Below are 21,839 nucleotides of genomic sequence, written 5' to 3'. Positions count from 1 at the left end.
TACCTCCCCCATTCACAGCCACATCTGACTAATTCTTGTACAAATGTTGTTTCATATTTTATTGGTACTTTGTGGTCTGTTTGATTGGTATATAAACTCAGTATGTTTGAAATATAGTGATTCATTTCGCAGAGGCTCGGATTGGTGTTCTGGACTTAACTGGTTGAGCTAGGCGGAAAACAGGACCAATCAGAACTCTAGGCTGCTCATATGGGTTTATGCGTCATTGATCCGATCGATAAGTCACTGCCCACTAATCGGCGGTCACAAGTTATAACATTAACTCTGCTACGTGAATCTGCACTCATTGATTTGAACAGGCAATCAGGAAGACGAAACAAAGAAGGAACAGCGAAGCAGATTGGAGAAGTCAAGTGAGCCAACTCGATTTAACCAAGAGTGGATCGATATTTATAGTCAGATAAAAACAAGCTACAGACATGTGATGAGTAAGATAGGCAATGCACAGTCAAGGTCGACAAGAGAATAAATAACGAGGTCAAAATGTAGCTTGGGGAGAATGGATAAGTTGGTCTGTCCAGAAGCTAGAATAAATTATGTGGACCCGACACAGGACCAGCCACTACAGATCGAACAACACGAGGCCCACAAAATAAGTACATGCTGTGTCCCAATGACTTTCTAAACTAGCCTCCAGCAATTCCGAATGTAAGGACAATTTGAAAATCTTTCTCTAGTCTAAGTAACGGTAATACCATGTGAATTCTAAAGGTTCTATGATGAATTCTGAACTACCCTTGATAATTAGCTATTAAGATAGGATTCATATTCGCGAGTTTTAAATTTTAGAATACCAATTTCGGAGTGTACATTCAGTGTACTTATCCACCACCGTTTTTCAGACTTCTTTTTATATGGCTGTCTACATTCACACAACTGAGAGCTAAATTTGTTCAACACTAAATATTAATTAGAATCACCTTTTGCAGTACATTTGAAAGATCACTATTGACAAACAGCTAACTGCAACAATGAACGTTCATATCCCTTTTTTTACCAACATTTTAAACTAAAAGCATATAATTATTAATTGTTACATTAGTTGATGATAAAACCTTAAAACCAGAATCTAGTAAGTAAAATACCATCAAGACAAATGTATGTGATAAGAAATATATCACAGTTATGCATCTTCAGAGTCATCAGTTCAGTTTTGGACAATATGTAATCTCGGACCATGTAAACCACAGGTATTATCGTTGATTTTACTTGTATAATATGATTTGATAGATTTGTACATTTTTGTTACTAGAAATATGAAAAATTAGATAGATCTGACAGCAAGTCAGAGGACATTAAATCTTCAAGCCCCTGATCCAGTTTCGTAGTTGTTATCCGACAAAATACAAGTTGTAAAAACCTATACGTATATTTTACACAAAAAGTAACTGTTATATTGGAGTGGATTTCGGAATTAGACTTTCAGAACAATCTTAATGGAGATTATTATTTACATTTTAATCGTATAAATAATAATAATGTAGATTATATTTGCTATATTGTCAGCTCTCAATCGATTCATAAACTGTCATCAAATGTTCTAAACTCGATAATTTACTGTTAATTAACCACGGACCTATTGCTAAGTTTTCCTTCACTTATAGCGTACTCATGTACATAATGTAATTCCCTATTTATATTCCTACATTAACAGCTATTTACTATATATTATCACAAGATTTTTGAATTACAGTTGTACGGTATTTGCTATGTTCGCGTTCCATCTGCCTATTGAGCTGAAGGCGAAGCTTAAGATATTTGCGGTTATTGAGCTAGTCGTCAATAGATTGTTGTGGCGTTGGCCAAATTTATTGATAAATCTAATAAAACTAAAGACAACAAGGCGGATGTGACTACAGTTAATAAACAACCAATATTTATAAATCTCAGCTTCAAAGTTCATTATGTCGCAAGCACAATTAAAAGGAGGCCTAACACTGTATCATCCAGGACTTATTCCGAAGCCAAACTACTAATTCTACATAAAACATGTTTAATAACACAGACAAAGGCCGATAAGCACCCATTTAGTGCTACTGTCAACTGCGTCTATAAATTTACGTGTACTTGTCAAATCAGCCACATTGGTCGGACAGAAAGACCATATCTTGGATTTATTAAACATGTTCTAAAGAGCCTTCGGGTAAGAGAAAGAACTACTTTAAATAATGCAACCACTAAACATATCTTAGACGAAGGACACCAGATCGATACACTGCAATCTTTTAAGGTGATTAATAAACACCCGAGCTCCAAGTCATCTAAAGTTTGCTGAGGCCATTACTATCAGGCGTCAAAAACCTAATTTATGTGTTCTAAACGAGATGGTTATTGATCTTTATTTGCTTTGATGACAAATATTACTTCATTAAATCATAAAATTTTGCTCATTCTTTCAATTAATTATATCATTACACCTTTTTACTTCGAGTGTCTTTTAGATTAAGTAATCTTATTTTACCTAACTGGGTTTTACTCATCTTATTCTTACCAATTATCAGCGTTTATTCATTACGTAAACACAAGTTCTTTTGACTCTTTGTTACTGACAGTATTTTGGAATGTTCTTTTACATAAAGTATATCTTTACAATATTTTATTTAGTCGATTAAATCTATTTGCACCTTTGCTATATTATACTGATGTGTGATCAAAGAAAATTCCAACTATTCTTTCATGTAAGTAATTTGAACCCATTTTGTAATTATCACTTTTAAATAATACAGATTGTAAGCAACTGACGAGAATCAAACGAAATAAAATGAATTAATGCTATTCTACTCAGATCTTTCTTTTTGCTCTCATCCCAAGATGATAAAGTAAGCTATGTTTGTAGTATTTTATTTCAGTCAGTTTACTGGCAAGAAATGACAATGTATCTCCTTTGTATTTTTATGAAATGATGAAGTCTTCATAATAATTGTATTCAAAGCAATCATTACAATTTGTAGCCAGTTTAATGGTACACATACATAATGTAATGTTAATCCTGTGTATATATACATAACCAATTAACTAATATTCTGCTGATAGCCATATACTTATGCATATAGGGACAATTCAAATAATTGAAACTAAAGAAATCATTCACACGAAGTAGTATCATACATAAAAATAAAAATATATACATATTATTAAAAATGGAGCCCATTGTAGATTACTAATCGAAATAATCCGATAAATCAATGTCTGGATCAAGAAGACGATCTTCTAAATTAGTCAAATCAATTTGATTTAAAATTAAATTTTCTAAAGTTTCTTCTAAATCAGTTTCTCCAATTAATATTGCGCCTTGCATGCGACCCGACTGCATGATACATTTGATGAATTCTCTTCCACGTGTAACACGCATTAAAAGATAAGTATCCGATGCAGACAGATTCATACCCTGACCATTGAAACGACCCAACAGAACAATCTGAAAGGAAAAGGATGAGCGGGAACTTCCAAATGAAGGAAAGCATGGTAATAAATATTAATAATTCATGAAGACATATATATATAAACACATACATATTAACATAAACCTACGAAATTCTCGACGGCAATTTAAATTTGATTATTAACAACGAATACTGAAACAAGCCAACCTATTAAAAAGAGATCATATTTTTGTAGCATTTAAATTCGTATGTTTCTATATCAGAGCTCGAAGAACCTAAAAACACTAAAAGCTTTATTCTTCTTTACTACATACAGGTCTATGTACTCAACTTGGAAGTAGTTGTATAGAGGCCAGTGATATTTTGGTGGCCCATTTAACTGACTTCGATTTGATCGTTTGATGTTGTCAATGACATATAAACGCCGTCTACCCTCGTACGTAATTATCGACTTAATTTGAGTTAGAGAATAACAAAATAAAATAAGTCAAATATGAGGACGAATTTCGGATACGTATCTTTCATATACTCATTACCCCAAACATACAATAAGAGAAATGAAACAGAGAAGACCGGAGGAGGTAAACATGCCAATTCAATTTGATAAAGCGTGACCCAATATTTATAGCCAGACCGAAATAAACAAAAGATATGTGATGAGTAGGATAAGCGATATACACATACATTCATATAGAAACAACTCAGGTTAATAAGCGCAAACTAACAACGTCAAAAGGTGACTCAAGAAGAATAAATTTGTTTATCAGGAACCTAGAATAGACCATGTGGACTTGGCATAGTGCTAGATGCCATAAAAACAACAGGCTCCCCAAACTATAACTGGTAAGGCAAGGTTCGAATAATCAACTTACTAATAAAAACCATTGTGCTACTGCTTCACTTATCTATCTATGTAGGTAACTGAGATGACAGTGAACAAAATATTCAAAAATGGAACTGATATAACGACAGGACAATAATATTTTCACTTACCACGATGTGATGCCATAATACGATTATATGACCTAAACCCGAGACTACAATACCAATAAACTAGACACTCTATCTATGAGCAAAACACAAATTAGAATCATGTTAAACTATATTTACGAATCGCCACCAAATACAGACAGAATCAGAGTGTAGGCCAGAAAACAGATCTATGTGACACAAGCACTAACAGTTCACACACATACCGTGAGTTCCGAGTAAAATTCAATAAAAGAAACGAATTCAAAATATTTATTGGTTAGTAAGTCGAACGTTTACTCGTATTCGCTCAGTGACCACACTTCTGAAACATATGGCTTAAGTCAACGATCTGTCGACTAGAATTGTTATACTTCGTGGAAAGCAAACAAAAGGGCGATCGGAAAAAAAAGACGCAAATAATATAAATAAGAATAAACATTATACTAACAATAGTAATAAAACTTGAAGATACAAGGAAGAACCAATCTTTTTACAAAGAGTAAATCCAGTGAAATCATGAGGAATTTGTTCAGTACACAACCAGACATAGTATGTAGATGAGTTTGTAATTGTTATGACCTACTTTGAACTTCTGATATGACGAGACAAGAAAATGACATCATTCAGGTCAATACTTTTCGTATCAATTCGCTGTGAGTTTCGGTCAGGGTGAAAGGTGTGAACTTCGTCCAGTGTGACATTTTGAGGTCACTATATTCTTGTTTGAATTTGGTATAAAATGTTTCATATAACATGTGTGAATTCTTGTTCACTATGACAATATCATATTCTGTGTTAATTCTGATGAACTATACTTAGTGTATGTTTTAACGGTAATTGAATATATATTTCCCCCCCATATGATACTATTAAATGGGTGTGAAATTTAATACATGAATGATTGTAACGTGGCCTAAAGATAATGTGATTTCGAGACTTGTTTGGGGAAGTGTTTTTAGGCGCTCAACAAATCTTCATTGAACCAGACTTTCATTTTCTCACTTTGCGTCGTGGGAATTGTAGTGGCTTTCATTTTCCAGCAAAAGCTCCGTGAATTGCAACGGTGCTCTGATTGCCAAGTAAAACCAGTAAGACTAAGGACTCAACAGAGTCGATACGCATATAACAGCGATGACTCCCCAGATGTAACAGTTGGCTACACAGTTGAAACAGTGCTGACGGACCCAATTTCCCAGCTATAAAAGTGGTAATTGGGAAATAACAGATTTAAACACCGATTTCAGTACAATCTAATCCAGTAAAGTCACGTACAATCAAATTCAAGAGCAGTAAGACGAATTATCGTGATTATATAATCATTCAAAGTAAAACAAGCTAAAATTCGATTACTGATAATGCTGATTCAGATATAAACAAGTGGTTCAAAACGAAACAAGTCACCTAAAAAAACATGCGACACTTTAATTTTCATTATTTGTTAACTAACATTTTCTGTCCATCTTGCATGCGAAATGAATAAGAGTATTTTATTGCATCCATCAGTTGTTCATGACACACAAACACGAACAGAAAAAAGAAACTGCATAGTGAAAAATAGTCACTGTAAATGTTTATACTACAATATACATTGCCTAGTATCAAAAATAACTCACCTTAAATCCAAAAAAGTAAGTCACATGAGTGAAAAGTTCGAAAGAAAAATCCAGCGGGATATTGTGGTCTCCTCGACTATGGCAAAACATAGACTTAGCAGCCTAAAGGTACAAAATACCAAAAGTAGCGCGAAAATATGAGAACCAAATAGTGAAATTTACGGGATTGTAGGAGCGCACTCCTTCTAAGTAGGTGGGAAATACTTCCAAACAAAAAACTAATGAAGATCACCTACTTCTGTTCTGTTATTCAATTTTGTATTCTACCCAATGAAGTAGTACATTTAACTAACGTAGATCCCAAAAATCAGTTATAGTGTACTTAGAAAAAAGTGTAATACCACTTTTACTCGTGAGTTGATAAACGTCTAGCAACGTTCGACGTTTACTTTTTACACTACTTTTGAGCAGCTAAGTAGTATAAGATACGGCGAAAATGGTCGTCTTCAAAGATCGAAAAGATCATATTGATAAATGACTCATTTTAAAAACATGCAAGTTCTCTAAAGAAACAACTTAAAAAAGTACAACTCATCAAGTTGAACAGAAATTTACAAAGAATCTTCAGAAAGGGTAATCGATTATCAGTAATAGATGGATGAATGTAATCAAACATTTTAAGCAAATTATCCTTTTCATGCTCAAGAATAGCAATAACACAACATTTCTAAATGCCCTACTAACAAGAAGAGTAGATACGACATTAAAAAGAGTGATATAAACAAAGCCTACAGTTGGACAATATACTCATTTCTATATTGCTGTACCGATTAGATACAAAAGCAATTTAGTAAAGATTCTGACTCATCGTGCTAGGATGATTTGCTCTGATGACACGATCGCAGATTAATTGAATAATATTTTTAACCTGCTTAGAAGGAATGGATATGCAATGAAATTCATCAACAAACACGTGAATATCATGAACTTATTTATTTATTTATTTGAACATATAAATATTGGTACAAGAGGACACCAAATATATATGCGCCACACAAAACAATGCGAATCCGAAGAGAGAGAAAAGGTAAGGAGCGTAAAAAAAGAACAATGACGAACAGATTAATGTAAAGTAGTGTAATAGTAATAAAAAAATAATAATAATAGTAATAATGGGGGAGACGGAAAGTTACAATCAGAAGAAATCTTTCAGTTAAGGAAGAAACAACCATTTTTTATGAAAAAAAAAGTAAAAGAAGGCTACAGCGGGGTCGCCACTGGCTTTTATTCTGAGCCATATCTGATAACGTCTCTAGCCACTGTGTTGCACCATCTCTAGGACCCCAACCAGGGAGTCGTGAAGGACCAACAGAAGCCAGCCATCTGCAGCCTTCTTTCATACCACGACACTATGTCATACACAGACCACCTCTCCGCTTTTTCCAACCAGTTCCAGCGTCGAAAAATGATGCACGACGTGGAATTCCCTGGGACGACATTCGTAGAACATGTCCAAGCCACCGAAGTCGATGTTTCAAGATAATGACACCAACTGGATTATCGTATGTGTGCCCGAACACACAATGCCGAACCTCTGCATTACTGACATGGTGTTGCCACTGGATGTCAGCCAAAGCTAGGTTCCGCTGAGTAGGAGGATAAACTTAACACGTTTCCTATTTTCGAAAGCTAGAAGAGTTTGCACCAAAGATACGATCGATGAAGAATCGATTAAATCTAACAAATGCTTATAGAAAATGAATTTTCTCTCATATTGATTGACAGCAACGTGAAACTGAAAGAACCGTTACTGTACCGAAGATTTTATTTGGGATCTAAAGTTTCAAATCCACTAGTAACAATATTTATTTACAAAAATGACAATGTCTTTTGGAAAGTTAGAATAACAGTAGTTTAAAACTGCACAAGAAGTAAACCAATAGCAACTTGTTGCTAACAATAAAAGACAATCATAAAACTTTATTTCTAAAAGCCAAACTTTCTATTTTATGGGTTAATCTCAACTGACCACATATTCACCATTCGTCAGGTTCTAGAACATAGGCATACTTATCGGCATCCGACAATGGTGGTCTTTCTTGACTTAAAAGCAGCATTTGACTCGGTAGACCGCGAGATACTGTGGCAGTGTCTGTCATTGAAAGGTGTACCTCAGAAGTACATAAACCTTGTGAAGGCTCTCTACTCGAACACTACCAGTCGAGTCAGAGCTTATGGCGAACTGTCATCTACTTTTGCAACCTCAAGTGGTGTCCGTCAAGGTTGTCCACTTTCTCCATTTTTTGTTTAACTTCATCATAGACCTATTGATGGAAATAAAATTCTCCTCTACTGAATTCTCGGGTATTGATCTCCTGCCAGGAGGTCCACTTATCGACTTAGAATACGCAGATGATATAGTCCTGTTTGGTGAAGACGCTGATAAAATACAGAGTCTTTTGGTAGCACTAAGCAACAATGCCAGAATGTTTGGAATGCGCTTCTCTCCCTCTAAATGCAAGTTGTTGCTTCAGGACTGGTCTGCGTCAACACCTGAACTAAGGATAGGGAGTGAAGTAGTCGAACTCGTTGACAACTTCACTTATCTTGGAAGTCTGATCAGCCCTAATGGGTTGGTGTTTGACGAAATCTCAGCACGGATTCGAAAAGCTCGCTTGGCTTTTGCCAACTTACGTCACCTATGGCGAAGGCGAGATATCCGTCTATCAATAAAAGGACGAGTATACTGCGCAGCAGTCCGTTCTGTGTTAATTTACGGCAGCGAAACATGCCCATTAAGAGTAGAAGACACTCGTAAGCTATTAGTATTTGACCACAGATGCCTTAGAAATATTGCTGGAGTCTGCTGGGATCACCGGGTAAGTAATAGTGAGGTTAGACTCAGGGTATTAGGGAATGATGGTAAATCAGTTGATGAGGTTGTGAATCTTCATCGACTGAGATGGTTGGGCCACGTGTTACGTATGCCCGAACACTGATTACCACGACGTGCAATGCTGACCGGTGTTCGGTATGGTTGGAAGAAAGTTAGGGGCGGCCAAACCAAAACGTGGCATCAGTGCTTGAAGTCACTAACTTCTAGTCTGTGACATGTTGGTAGATGCAGACTACTTGGTTGGCGTCCACGTGACTATCGTAACCAATGGTTGGAGACTCTTGGTGACATGGCTCAGAATCGATCACAATGGTGTCGGTGTATACACTCTCTGTCTTCCCTTAAACTAAGAGATTAAAATCGCTTCATATCTTTCTTTCTACGAACTAATTCTTTCTTCCTGTACTATATCCTTATTGCAATCTTTCTTTTATATATTACCACCTCTGAATTAACTACTTTTATGAATCCGGTGTCCATCTCGTTGTGTTAATGAGGTATGACGACTTGGACCAATGAATACATGTGCCTGGTCCTACGTTGTAGCTGACTGACTGACTGAATCTCATCTGACTGCAAATAATTCATATTACAACATAAGGTATAAAATAAAATTCTACATTTATTATGACATGAAATAAATTGTACAACATGTGAACAATAATTATATAATTTCATCTGTGAACTAGAATTTCGTTTGGAAAAAAATCACACAATTAAATTCACATAAAATTAAAGCAATATAAAATAGTTGAACCCTAACGTTTTTTGAAATTATGAACCGATCAATGCAAAGCTGCCATTGAAAACCTGAGAGCATTGGACGGCCGTTTTGTCCTAGCGTGGGACTCCTCAACAGTGCGCATCCATGACCCCGCAACCGGGACTCGAACCCAGGACCTTCGGTTTCACACGAACGCTTAACTTCTAGACCACTGAGCCGGCATCAAACGGTGTTCCTGTCTAACTTCAACCAATCCACGACATTTCATCCAATTAAGATTATAACAAATATCAAGGTCAGCAGTTCATGTAAGACACAAACAAAAAATGCAACCACGAAAAAATCCAGCAAAATTCAGTTAATACTATGAATTCATTCCTGTAGAGCTTATTTTCAAAAAGTACAATTTGTTATAATTTTCAATCCAGTTGGTGATTAATGGACTCCTTAGTAAAATTGCATTACAATTAGTCAAAACTATTAACATCATACATTAAAAGATTTACAAAATTGCACATACAGTTTTATGTATACAAAAATATCGTAAATAAACGAACATCATAGCATATATTCGTATACAGGTAACAATGAGAAAAGTTTGCAAAACTCACTTGAAATCCCATTTGTCTAGCTTGACTCCATAATTTCATTTGAAACCAATGTGGAGACCATGTCCAATTGGCATATGCACAGTCTCCTGCTGCATACACATCTTTCCAATTTGTTTCCATTTGTTCATTTACTAACAGACCACCACCATGTTCCATAGAGGCGCAATGAAATAAAGCATCTAAGTTAGATGATTCTGTGATTTCAGTTCCTTTATTATTAATGTTATAAGTATTACCAGTATTATGAGTAGTATTATCCACGTTGCTAGGACTTCTGTTTAGTGGATTTAAATTTGCTTCAACGCCAACTGCACTTACAACTAAATCGCATCCATAAATTTCACCATTTGTTAACTCGACATAAACTGGCCAATCATTAACGGATAACACATTATCATTGAGCTTGTTTGTAAAAGGCAGGGTTTCTAATCTATTTAAGTCATGAAACTCTTCTGGAGATAAAAACTGTTTGATTTTGGTTTGATAAACTACCTGTAAGAAGTAATTAAATGAAGTAGATATACATGATAAATCTTATTGGTAAAAAAGTTTCCAAATTATAAGTAATATTTTTAACCTATTTATATATCAGATGTAAAAGCAGTTAAATAAAATGGATTCTTAATCTTCAAACATTGCTCTAATTGTGTCATTCATTATGCATCACTATAATATAGTAAAACATGGTAACATAGAAATTCAGTTGAGTAATTTATAGCTAGTAAAATGGACACACATTAAGTATATAATACCGACGAATGCATACTTTAAGTAGTCTACCATCGACTGTATTGACAAGTCGTCCATGTAATTTGCGTCCATATGCCCAATCTGGACCTGGAGCAGCACCAGCAACTGATGATTTACCGATATCCAATTCGTACGGATGCTGTTGATCAGGAACAAGCATGAGATGATCTTCTGAAGCTTTTGTGATATCTTCTGATTGGCGTTCCTCAGCCACAATATAACGCATGCGTCTGATTTGTGTATCCTCTGAGATTTTATCTCCAGATGGTCTGGAACTAACTTCAGCTTTCTTCTCAACAGAATCATTTTGCTTTGAAATTTCTCTTGCTTCTAATAAAAATGTGGCAGCCACTGAGTCAAGAAATGGTGTGCTAATGCTGTTGTCTTTAATAACCCAAATAATTTGACAACCAGAGACTTCATGTGCGATCTCTGTTGCTATACCTCCATTCCCAACTAACACCATACGACGAGTGCCTAAGCAGAAAAGATAGAATGAAGAACAGATGTACTATAATTTTTGTGATGATTCATAATGGATTTCTAGCCACTAAACATTGAGTTTGGGACTCTCACAAACCGGACTGTTAAGGAAACAAGCGAAGATGAAAATGAAGTATGGGAAACAATACCTAGTCGATGTGTGTCATTTCTCGAGATACCTAGAACACTAAATGGATAGTTAAGAATCTAAAACCACTAATTGATCAAATAAATCAAGCTTTTAACATCTGACGACATGAAAAAAAGATCAGGTTCATGATCTAATATTCCTATAAAATTCCGAAATTCGAAGTCTTTTACGATTATTAGAGATATACATGTACCTGAAGCAATTGACACAATAACTTAAGATTAAAATGCTCTATCGTGGCTGTACAGGACTGACTTGTTTTGGTCCTCCAAGACTCCTTGGTTGGGGTCCTAGAGATGGTGCAATACATTGACTAGAGACGTTATCAAATATGGCTCGGAATGGAAGCCAGTGGTGATCCTATGGTAACTTTTTTTTTACTTTCTTCACAAAAGTAAACTTTTTTAGCCGAAAGAATTCCTTCTGGTTGTATTTCTCCTAAATGAACTATTTTTCCAATTATTATTATTATTATTATTATTATTATTATTATTATTTCACTCTCATACACTAACTTCTGTTCGTTGTTGTTCCCTTTTTTATTATACTCACTTTGCATTCTGTGTCTCTTCACGACATCACTGTTATTGTGTGGCACGTATGTATTTGGTGTACCAATGTTTATCCGTTCAAATAAATGAATCTTGTTGTCAGTGGTTTGTGTGAGTTGGAAGATCCTCCGGCAGTTTCAAGACGCAGATGCTGCTTCCAACTTGTTAGCGTGCACCAACCATAAAGCTTCTCGGTCCTTAGGCAAACTATGAACAATTTTCTGATGTAAGAATATACGTTTTGATATGGCGAGTAATAACTTAATCAATCGGAATGCGAATGATATACGAAACCGACCTTTTTTCCAACCGCGTGTGACGTTTATTCACTGCTTAGGAAGGATTATAAATGCTTGATCACACCATATTGCAAATGTGTTCACACAGTAAGTTAGTGAATTATTGTTGTTAAATACAAGTCAGTTCAATTTCTACAAATCTGACTGTTAATCTGATTGTAAATAAATCATAAAAAGTGGTGCATTTCCAAATCATTCTGGTTTATTTCGGGAGTTAAATAAACCCTTATAACCAGTTCCCGTGCCTTTTCTCTTGTGCTCAAGTTGCTGTGTGGATTTAGTCTGGTATCACTGAAAGCAGCTAGGAAATTGAATTAAGCATTCAATTAGCAAAAACATCATGTTTATCGTTAGCCGAAGTAGACCGACATGCCTCAACGATTTGAAAGTAGAATGTAGAAACCAAGTCCTTATAAGTGGGACCTTTCGAGAAGCCGCAAGTGACTTTATTCGCCATTTTGATAGCCACATGTAACTACAGCCAGTCCTCATCTATACATTTCGGTTTGTTGATAGATAGCCTTGAAATTTTCTCGACTAGATTACCACTTGCAACAAAAAGTGTAACCGATTTCCTTGCACAGATCTGTTTAGGACGATGAATTTGTTGGCCACTGAAACGTAAGATAAGATTTGTGCAAAGGAGGTTATGATCAGGGCCGAAGGAGCGAAGGTTTTGTTCACAACCACGCCAGCGGTGACTGCCTACGATTTGAGTCTAGGCCTGAGCTGCAGAAAAAGGACACCAGGTAGCACATCGGCGATGATTGTGCTGATAGTTAGTGCTCGTCATGAACAGGTTGTAGTCTACGCAAAGTTGCAATAGACGGCCACTGTTATCTGACCTGTGACCAACAAATTCACACTAGCTACTTAAATGATTCTTCTGTGCCTGAACGTCCAGACTGTACATCTAAATCTCCAAATAGTGCTACGATATCTGACGAACGCGGTTTCTGCAGACCACTTAATTGGTGGCAGAACTCACTCTTGATTACGTCCGGGCTGCAATATTTCTGGGTGTAGGCGGAGATAACGGAGACATCGTCTCTCACACCGATTACTTCTCAATTTGATGGAGCTTTCTAAACTAACAGCACACAATCGACTATTAATGAGGGTCTAATCAACTAATGCAACCTCTACTCTAGCGCTCAGTGAGACACTTACACCAACCAAACCAGACGAAAATGCCGCAAAGTCCCCGGATAAACGCAAATAAAACAAGCTTTTCGAAGCGACAGATAGTGAATTTGTAGTACATTACTATTCTTGAATAAAGGCCTCGAACAGACAACAGACATCAATGTTAAGACTTTCTAAAGACATTGTCAATCCTATGTGTTGTCATATCTGCATTAGTAAGCGAACGTTGAAGGAGGACAGTTTGAATGTCAGACATAGTTTCAGCATTCGTATTCAATGAAAGTATTCAATTTTCGACTGGTCAAATACTTCAGATCGTTTAAATAGGAATGGATTCCTACCATAGGCGAGCTGTTGTATGAGTTAAAAATAAAGGAATACACAAAACGAGAACAGACAACCTATTCATTGTAAAGTATAAACGAATATTACCAAATAATTGTAAATACGATTTGTGAGAGTGCGAATTGAAGCGAGAGTTAATTTTTTAGTTCTGACCATCATCTGATTTGTGTGTGAGCTAGGGTACAGCCTAGGCGCCCAAACAAAACAGGTGATTTTCTTAGGGAGCCACTCCCCAATCCTTCGACCCAGATGTCTAATCCACAGAGCAATGAAGCGATGTTAAGAGATGCGGTTTAATGGTAACCGGTGACCAAGAATAGGTTCATAGGCTATTTGTGCCCCCAAGATTCTGGGGCTCATGTCCGCCATTGGTTTGGGACCAGGGTTCTCCAACACCCCTAGAAGAATTCTCTGTACCCGCTAACTAGGTTTAAGCCCCGTACATTCGTTTTTCATCCTCTCAATTTCGTAAACAAAAGCCCCGCTAAGAGAAGGCAGTGAGTAGGAGTCCCTTGACAGTGGCTACACATTCAAGGCTGTATGAAACTGATTTGAGAGAGAGAGAGAGAGAAAATTCCTCATCCTCGAACGTACCAAGGTTTCTAGGAATGGTTTCATACAGGAGATTGATTGCGGCCAGCAATGGAGTTCAGAATGAACTTTTTGTCCACTTTGGAACTCGTCGATTTCAATCAGTCAGCGACAACAACGAACGTCGTATGTACGTACATCAGTTCAAGTCGCCAAACCATATTACCATAGATGTACAATTGTCGATTCAAATCCCATAGTAGTAGAGGTAGTAAAAGTATAAGCAGTGATTAGAAAGATTAGGGTTTGAAAATGTTATTCAAAAAGTATAATCCAGTGAAATAAATTTGGAAAGAGAAAAAAAGGGAAAGGAGAATTCAGGAGATTAGAATTTGGGAGGACACAAAGAGTGTATGCACCTGTGTCATTGCAAACGATTTTGAGCCATGTCATTCAAGGTCTACAACCATCGGTTGCCATCGTCTCGCGGATTCCAACCAAGTAGTCCATGCCTTCATGGACTTGTTCCATATTTTGGTCTGGCCATCCCTAGCTTTCTTCCAACCTACTCCTATACCACTGAAAATCGCAAGTCGAGGCAGTCGGTGGTTTGGCATACGTAACACATGTCCCAGCCATCTCAACTGATGAAGTTTCACCACTTCATCAATTAATTTGCCATCCTTAACTAGTACCCGTTTCCTAACAACTGTATTACTTACTCGATGGTCCCACGATATACGAGCGATGTTTCGAAGACACCTGTGATCAAATACTAGTAACCTACGAATATTCTATACTCTTACCAACCATGTTTCACTGCCATAAAGTAGGAGGGAACAAACTGCTGCACAGTAAACCCGTCCTTTGGTTGATAGACGGATATCTCGCCTACGCCATAAATGACGCAAGTTGGCAAAAGCTAATCGAGCCTTCTGTATCCGTGCTGAGATTTCGTCACACACCAGACCACAAGGGCTGATGAGACTTCCAAGATAAGTGGAGCGATCGACACGCTCAATTACTTCACTCCCTATCATCAGTTCGGGTGTCAATGCAACCTAATCCTGAAGCAACATTTTGCATTTCGAGGGGGAGAATCGCATCCCGAACATGCTTGCATTGTTGCTTAGAGTGGTCAGAAGACTCTGCATTTTGTCAGCGTCTTCACCAAATAAAACTATGTCATCAGCATATTCTAAGTCAACAAGTGAACCTCCCGGTAGAAGTTCAACCCCTGGAAATTTAGACGAGGAAAGTGTTATCTCTAAAAGTACGTCGACGACAAAGTTGAACAAGAATGGAGAGAGTGGACAACCCTGACGAACACCACTTGAGGTAATCAATTCTGATGACAGTTCGCCATAAGCTCTCACTCGACCAGTTGTGTTCGAGTAGACAGCCTTTATAAGGTTAATGTACTTCTTTGGTACTCCTTTCAGTGACAAACATTGCCACAGAACCTCACGATCAACAGAGTGGAATGCCGCCTTAAGGTCGAGAAATACTGCCATTGTGGGGTGTCTGAATGTGTGTCTATGTTCTAGAACCTGACGTAGTGTGAATATGTGGTCTATACAACCACGTCCAGGTCGAAAACCAGCCTGATTTTCTCTAGTCTATTCTTCACGAGTTTTGGTTAGGCGTCAAAGTATTATTATTATTATTATTATTATTATTATTATTATTATTATTATTATTATTATTATTATTGATTCCTCTGTGATTATCACAAGAGGAATTATGTCCTTTCTTATAGACTGACACAATCAGTGATTGAGTCCAGTCAGATGGGATTACATCCCGTTTCCAGACTCCAACTAAGACCTCAGTCAATCTCACTGCTAATATGGATCGCCATCCTTAAAAATCTCAGGGGTAAATCTGTTAGGGCCTGCTGTTCTCTCACGCTTCAGATTTCCTATAGCTTTTCCAACTTCGTAAAGAGACGGAGGACCTACATTAACTTGCCATTCAGGTTGACTGGAGACCGTGGGAAACCGAAGTGTGGCTGAAGTCCAGTTGAACTGATCCCTAAAGTGTTCTGCCCATCGATCCAATCTCCTGGATTGAAAGTGAATAATATGTCCATCTTTTTCCGAGATAACAGTTGGATTTCTAATACCGGTTTCCTTGACAAGTCTGAACAATTGTTTTCTGTTGTCTATTGCTGCTGCCTTTTCCATCTTTCTTGCTTTTGCTACCCTCCACTGTTTGCGATCATTGCGTAGACTTCTTATCAGCCTGCGCTTAAGCTGACTCCGCTCTTCGTCATGTTCAGAGCCAGATGGGATAAGTTTTTGAGCACCTATCAGCGGGGTAGATGCTGCTGAGATCCAATATTTCTCCCTAACCTTATGGTTAACCTTATTAGCAGATATCAGTGCTGTTTCCAGTTCTTCGGATATCATTCCAAGCGGCCTCGCGGTGGGCATCACTTACACGGCTGCCTGACTGTTTTCCTAGTTGTTTCTGAAATATATTCTTAGCTTAGCTATCATTAAGCAGAATCCTAAGGGGTTTCCTTCCAGCGTCTTTCCTACGTCCAATAAAATGCAGACAAATACGCGCTCGCATTAGAGCACGATCTGAATCTAAGCATGTGCTCCGGAACGAGCGACGGTCTTCTACCGAGCCCCTCCATTGGTGGCTGATAGCGACGTGAGGGGCTCGATAGAAGTTTGGTGTACCTCTGTTATGGTTTCTCTTGTTATGACCCAGTTACTCTTATTGCTTAGTATTCTTGGAAACTACTTCACATAACAAGTCTCTAAATAAGAACACGGTTGAACAGAAACGTACTTATGTTCCCCAACACAATCTCTAACGGAACATGCTTTAATCTAATCTATATACCATTGTAGTGAACAAGAATAACAGTGGGGACAACAGAATGTGTTTGAACACAAAATTACAGAATCTCAGTAAAATCTGAGAAGCATGCAGTAAATACTTCATCTGAAAAATGTCAATCAATTGTCTCAGACTTGATTGTTACTATTATTATTATTATTATTATTATTATTATTATTATTATTATTATTATTATTATTATTAATGGCTTTATTCCTTCATTTCCACACCAACCACTCTGTTTTTGTTCCCTTTTCCTTAATCTTCTTAACCTTCCGCCGCCAGGCATTTCACCTTACATTGATGATACATGCTACTTATATCTGTCGACATCAGTAGCATACACTACACCACTAAAAAATCCTCTCTTAGCAAATAGGTATGATCCGGTGTTAGAGTCCACCTATGACCGTGCGACTTTTTCGTGCTTCCGATTTATCCACCGTCTAAGCAATAAAGAAATAGTATCACTCTTTGCTTGTGCATAGACTGGCATTGCTGTTTCAGAGGCTTCGATTTCAAAGGTGTCCAGTAGAACATTAAGAGGTATTCTATTTCAGGTCTGGTTTATGTCAATCGAAGTTGTTTTCGGTTGGGTAGCATGACACACAAACGTTTGAGCCAACTGACACCTCGTAAACCACACTTCCTTTCTTTTGCACGATTCGACCAGCTTTCTATGTACGATGTTTATCACGACAGTCCATAGTAGGTACTTTTTGACCCACAGTGAACAATCGTCTTTGCGCCCAATATCCGTTGAATCACTACTCTATCAATGTCTCGTTGAGGATCAAGAGCTGGCGTCGGATGAATGACATTTAGATGTGTTCGTATTTTTCAGTCAAGTAAAGCTACTGTTAGAGGGACCCCGTTAATTGTCTGAGGGTTTGGTGTAGGTCAGGAACCTCTCTAAAGTCTCTTCAGTGGTCCCCTCTCCTTTTGATCTTTTACATAACATTTCTAAATGTACCAACGTTGCGTTCTACTTGGCCATTAGATTAAGGATGGAATGAAGGCTGTTCGGACATGACTGATTCCGTTCTGACGACGAAAATTCTGAGGAGATAACAGATGCAAACTGTGCTCTATTGTCGCTAACTATTAGTTCTGGAACCCTGAAACGACTAATAAATGGCATAGTTCTCCGACTATGCCGCTTGCAATTGGCTGTTCCGTCAGGAAAATTTCTGGCCACTTGATAATATGCATCATTTAACAAAAGGTAAGTTTGTCGATGAAGTGAACCAGCAAAATCCAAGTGTATATGCTGCCACGGTGACTGTGGTATTGGCCATGATTGCAACTCTGCTTTCTACAGTACCTTTGTTACTAATGCACATTTGGTACACAACCGAGATATCTGCTCCAGTTGGGTATCTAAATGCGGCCAGTATACATAACTTCGTGCTAGCGTTTTAATACGATTTATTCCGGGATGTCCTGCGTGCAACTGTTCAAACACTGCTGGTTGCAGCTACGTTGGGATTATGACACGTTCAGCAGATAGAACGCAGTCATCGATGATTGAGATAGTCTGCGCTGATAAAACTGCTGAAGCTCTGCGGAGCTGGTGAGTGATCTAGTAGCATGAGTAATTGCCTTTTCTGATTTGTCCGGAAACACGTGTGATATCACTGATCCAGCTCCACAATAATGTGAAATACAATCTGAAGCACACCACATTATTTTCCTCATGATCTTTGTTCCCTCTTACCTTCCATTGGTTTAGTTGACTTTTCATTTTTCATATATAAGTGTTCTTAACAAATAAATGCGTGATCAGATTTTTTTAAATGCATTGAGTTAACATATCACATAGTTCTGATAGGCTTCATCTTATCGCACTAAATAAATTTACTAAAGGAATGAATTGATTTGAGTCAGTGAGATAAACGATTTGTTAGAAGGCGTAGAACATCCTAATAAACTATGGCGATCAAGTCCCACAGCTTAATTGGACAAAAAAATAGAAACTGGGAGAAATTTATTACCCCATCATTTATCAACTTTCAGGGTTCAGATAAACATACCAAAGGCATTTAAATTAGAGTAAAATGTTAACACAGATACATAGATCTTAAAGAATCAGCAGCACGACTAGTACGCTTAATTACACAATAAAAACTATGGTAATGCTCAAACACTGCTTATTATAATCAAACTTCACGTATATGCACATTATTTAAGAATGATTAATTAGTTCCATGAAGGTCTAGAATGTGGATCAAATAAGTTGCCGTTCTAGTCAAATGTTATAAAGTACCTTCTTTATGTCAGTCTTTTCACACAATAAGATTAAATCGTCTTAATGATACGAACTGATGACAAAATTAATGCACATGAAGTATTTCAGTATAATCCATAAATAACCATGTACTTACCCAGTAGACGGTGTTGAAAATTTTTGATGCTCTCTGTATCCCTTAGACCAATAACATATGGGTGCTTCGGATCAATAAGCCGCGGAACACCGCCAGTTGTTAGACATAATTTGTTATAAAAAATTGGATTCTCATAACCACGTTGTTGTAAATAAACAGTATGACTAGAAGGACTGAATCCAAAAATGTAATGAGAAAATCAAATTATGTATATGTATATATATGAAGAAAATGACTGAACAGATCAGTTAGAACATATTGATAACGAAGTGACATTTTACAAACTTCATCGATAAAGGCCTCCCTACCTTGTTGTGCTAATACATTGTTTGATTCTGAAATCCTTAACATTGATTTGCTAGCTTTCAAAAGATTCTCAGGCGTAAATTCATGTAATGATTGGTAACAACGAAAAATTAACGAGAACTCGATCGTTAAGCCAAGACGGAAATGATACCTCTAATTAAAGCAAATAATGAGTTTTGTCAATATCAGACACACAGGACATAAGTATGGTTACTGTTATATCCTAGCAAAGATTAAATTACGAATAACTTCTGAAACCCATTAATGGACTAATATTATAAATATATATTCCTATTATATAACTGTTCAGTAACTAGATTGTGTATATTTATATTCCTCTTATTATAAGCCTCATTTTGACCTATAATTTATTATTATACGATTTACTATTCTTAAAGCATACTCAGTTTATTAATTACTGTCTCCCACGTTTACAGCCACTTTCTGGCTTTATTGTGTATAGATGTTATTTCCTATTTTATAGTGCGATGCGGTCTGTTTGGTTGGTATATAAACCAAGTATGTCTGAAATAAATGATTCGCATAGTGGAAGCTGTTATTGGTGTTCTGGACTCAACTGGACGGGCTAGGCGAGCAAAGGACCAATAAGGACGCTAGGCTGATCAGACCGGGGAAACGTCATTGGCGTAGTACAGTACAAGAGTGAATAAGTCGTATTTCGATTGGCGAATAAATTACATGATAACTAGCCGAACTGAAAGTCACAACAGTTACCCACTTAGTCACAAATGATGGATTTATGAACTGCCGTAATCCATCTGTGGAAGTCTGAGTATTCACCCATCAGCCCTGCACGGTGTGCAGATGTAAACGAAACACTAAGTCTATGGGAAAAAAGGAAATTTTTGAACGGTTTACAATGGATAGTCACCTCGAAATACTAGTATGATATGGATTTAGAAATATCCCTTGAACAAAGCGCCCATTTTTACCATAGCTTACGAGCCCACTAACTAGAACTCACATGAGATCAAAAACAAATCTTACTGAAAAATGTCAAGTTAACTGCATAATGCAAGGTAATCATATTAGCAGGGGACTATAATGAATACTATGAGAATCGTAAGGATTTCATAAACCAAGGATATCTATTTTTCTCTGACAAGCACTTGTTCTTAGCTAACACAAGGAACAATATTGTCTGACTAAATAGTCAGCAACATTAACTCAACAATGAACATATATAGATTAATCACTGTAAGCCATTGTTATCCGACGCAAAGCAAGTGGTTTTCTTACGTAACTACACTTCGGGACATCGACCCGTAAGTATACTGAAAAACGTGTTAACGCGACATTAAGAGAATCCCTATGTTAAACGGACATCTACACTTTCCATAAATCTATCATACGTATAAAGCACATAGCGCAAACACATACGCTATACTATTTGTGCTGTAACGAACATAAATAAACAATGAAAGTGTTTAGAACTAACCTAGGACACAAGTGCTTAAGCTATGTCTCAGTGTTCTTCATATTCCTCTCTGACCGATCAACCTATAAGATCTAAACCCAATATCCCTGAATCGGCTAATTAGTCAGTCATAAATAAGCGTAGTTCCACGTAGCCACTCCTCGTTGTAGTCAACAGCAAGTTTTTTTTAAATCCCTTCTCAATTAGCCTCCTTGATATGGTAGGATTTTAAGGAACAAGTGTTTCAATCAATAAATACCGATTGGGTAATCACAACATGTAATTAAAGAAGCGTCTACAGTCAAGAATTCGATTTGATCAGTGAGGTAATAATGTTATTCATCAAAAATAGGTATTGTCATAATATGACAATCAAAATGATGTACAATAACTATCAAGTTTGTGTTTGGTCACCAACGTCCGTAGTGTTATTTAGCTTGAT

General features: G+C 37.0%; 1 protein-coding gene across 1 annotated transcript in view; it reads right to left on the bottom strand.

Moving 5' to 3' along the window:
- Positions 1-2,517: 2,517 nt before the first annotated feature.
- Positions 2,518-21,839, bottom strand: part of ORAI2_1 (Protein orai-2) — a gene marked incomplete at its 5' end in the record, with an annotated part of 29,507 nt that continues 10,185 nt past the window's right edge. The window contains 5 exons of the mRNA XM_051213462.1: positions 2,518-3,439; positions 5,990-6,091; positions 10,161-10,652; positions 10,927-11,387; positions 19,654-19,826. Coding sequence (XP_051069447.1) covers positions 3,182-3,439; positions 5,990-6,091; positions 10,161-10,652; positions 10,927-11,387; positions 19,654-19,826 — 1,486 coding nt within the window. The 3' untranslated portion in view covers positions 2,518-3,181. The remainder of the gene's footprint in view (positions 3,440-5,989; positions 6,092-10,160; positions 10,653-10,926; positions 11,388-19,653; positions 19,827-21,839) is intronic.

The sequence above is a fragment of the Schistosoma haematobium genome, chromosome 3, assembly GCF_000699445.3.
Source record: "Schistosoma haematobium chromosome 3, whole genome shotgun sequence".
Lineage (NCBI taxonomy): Eukaryota > Metazoa > Platyhelminthes > Trematoda > Strigeidida > Schistosomatidae > Schistosoma > Schistosoma haematobium.
Note: the sequence above shows the minus strand (reverse complement) of the source record. Positions and strands in the feature narration are given on the sequence as shown.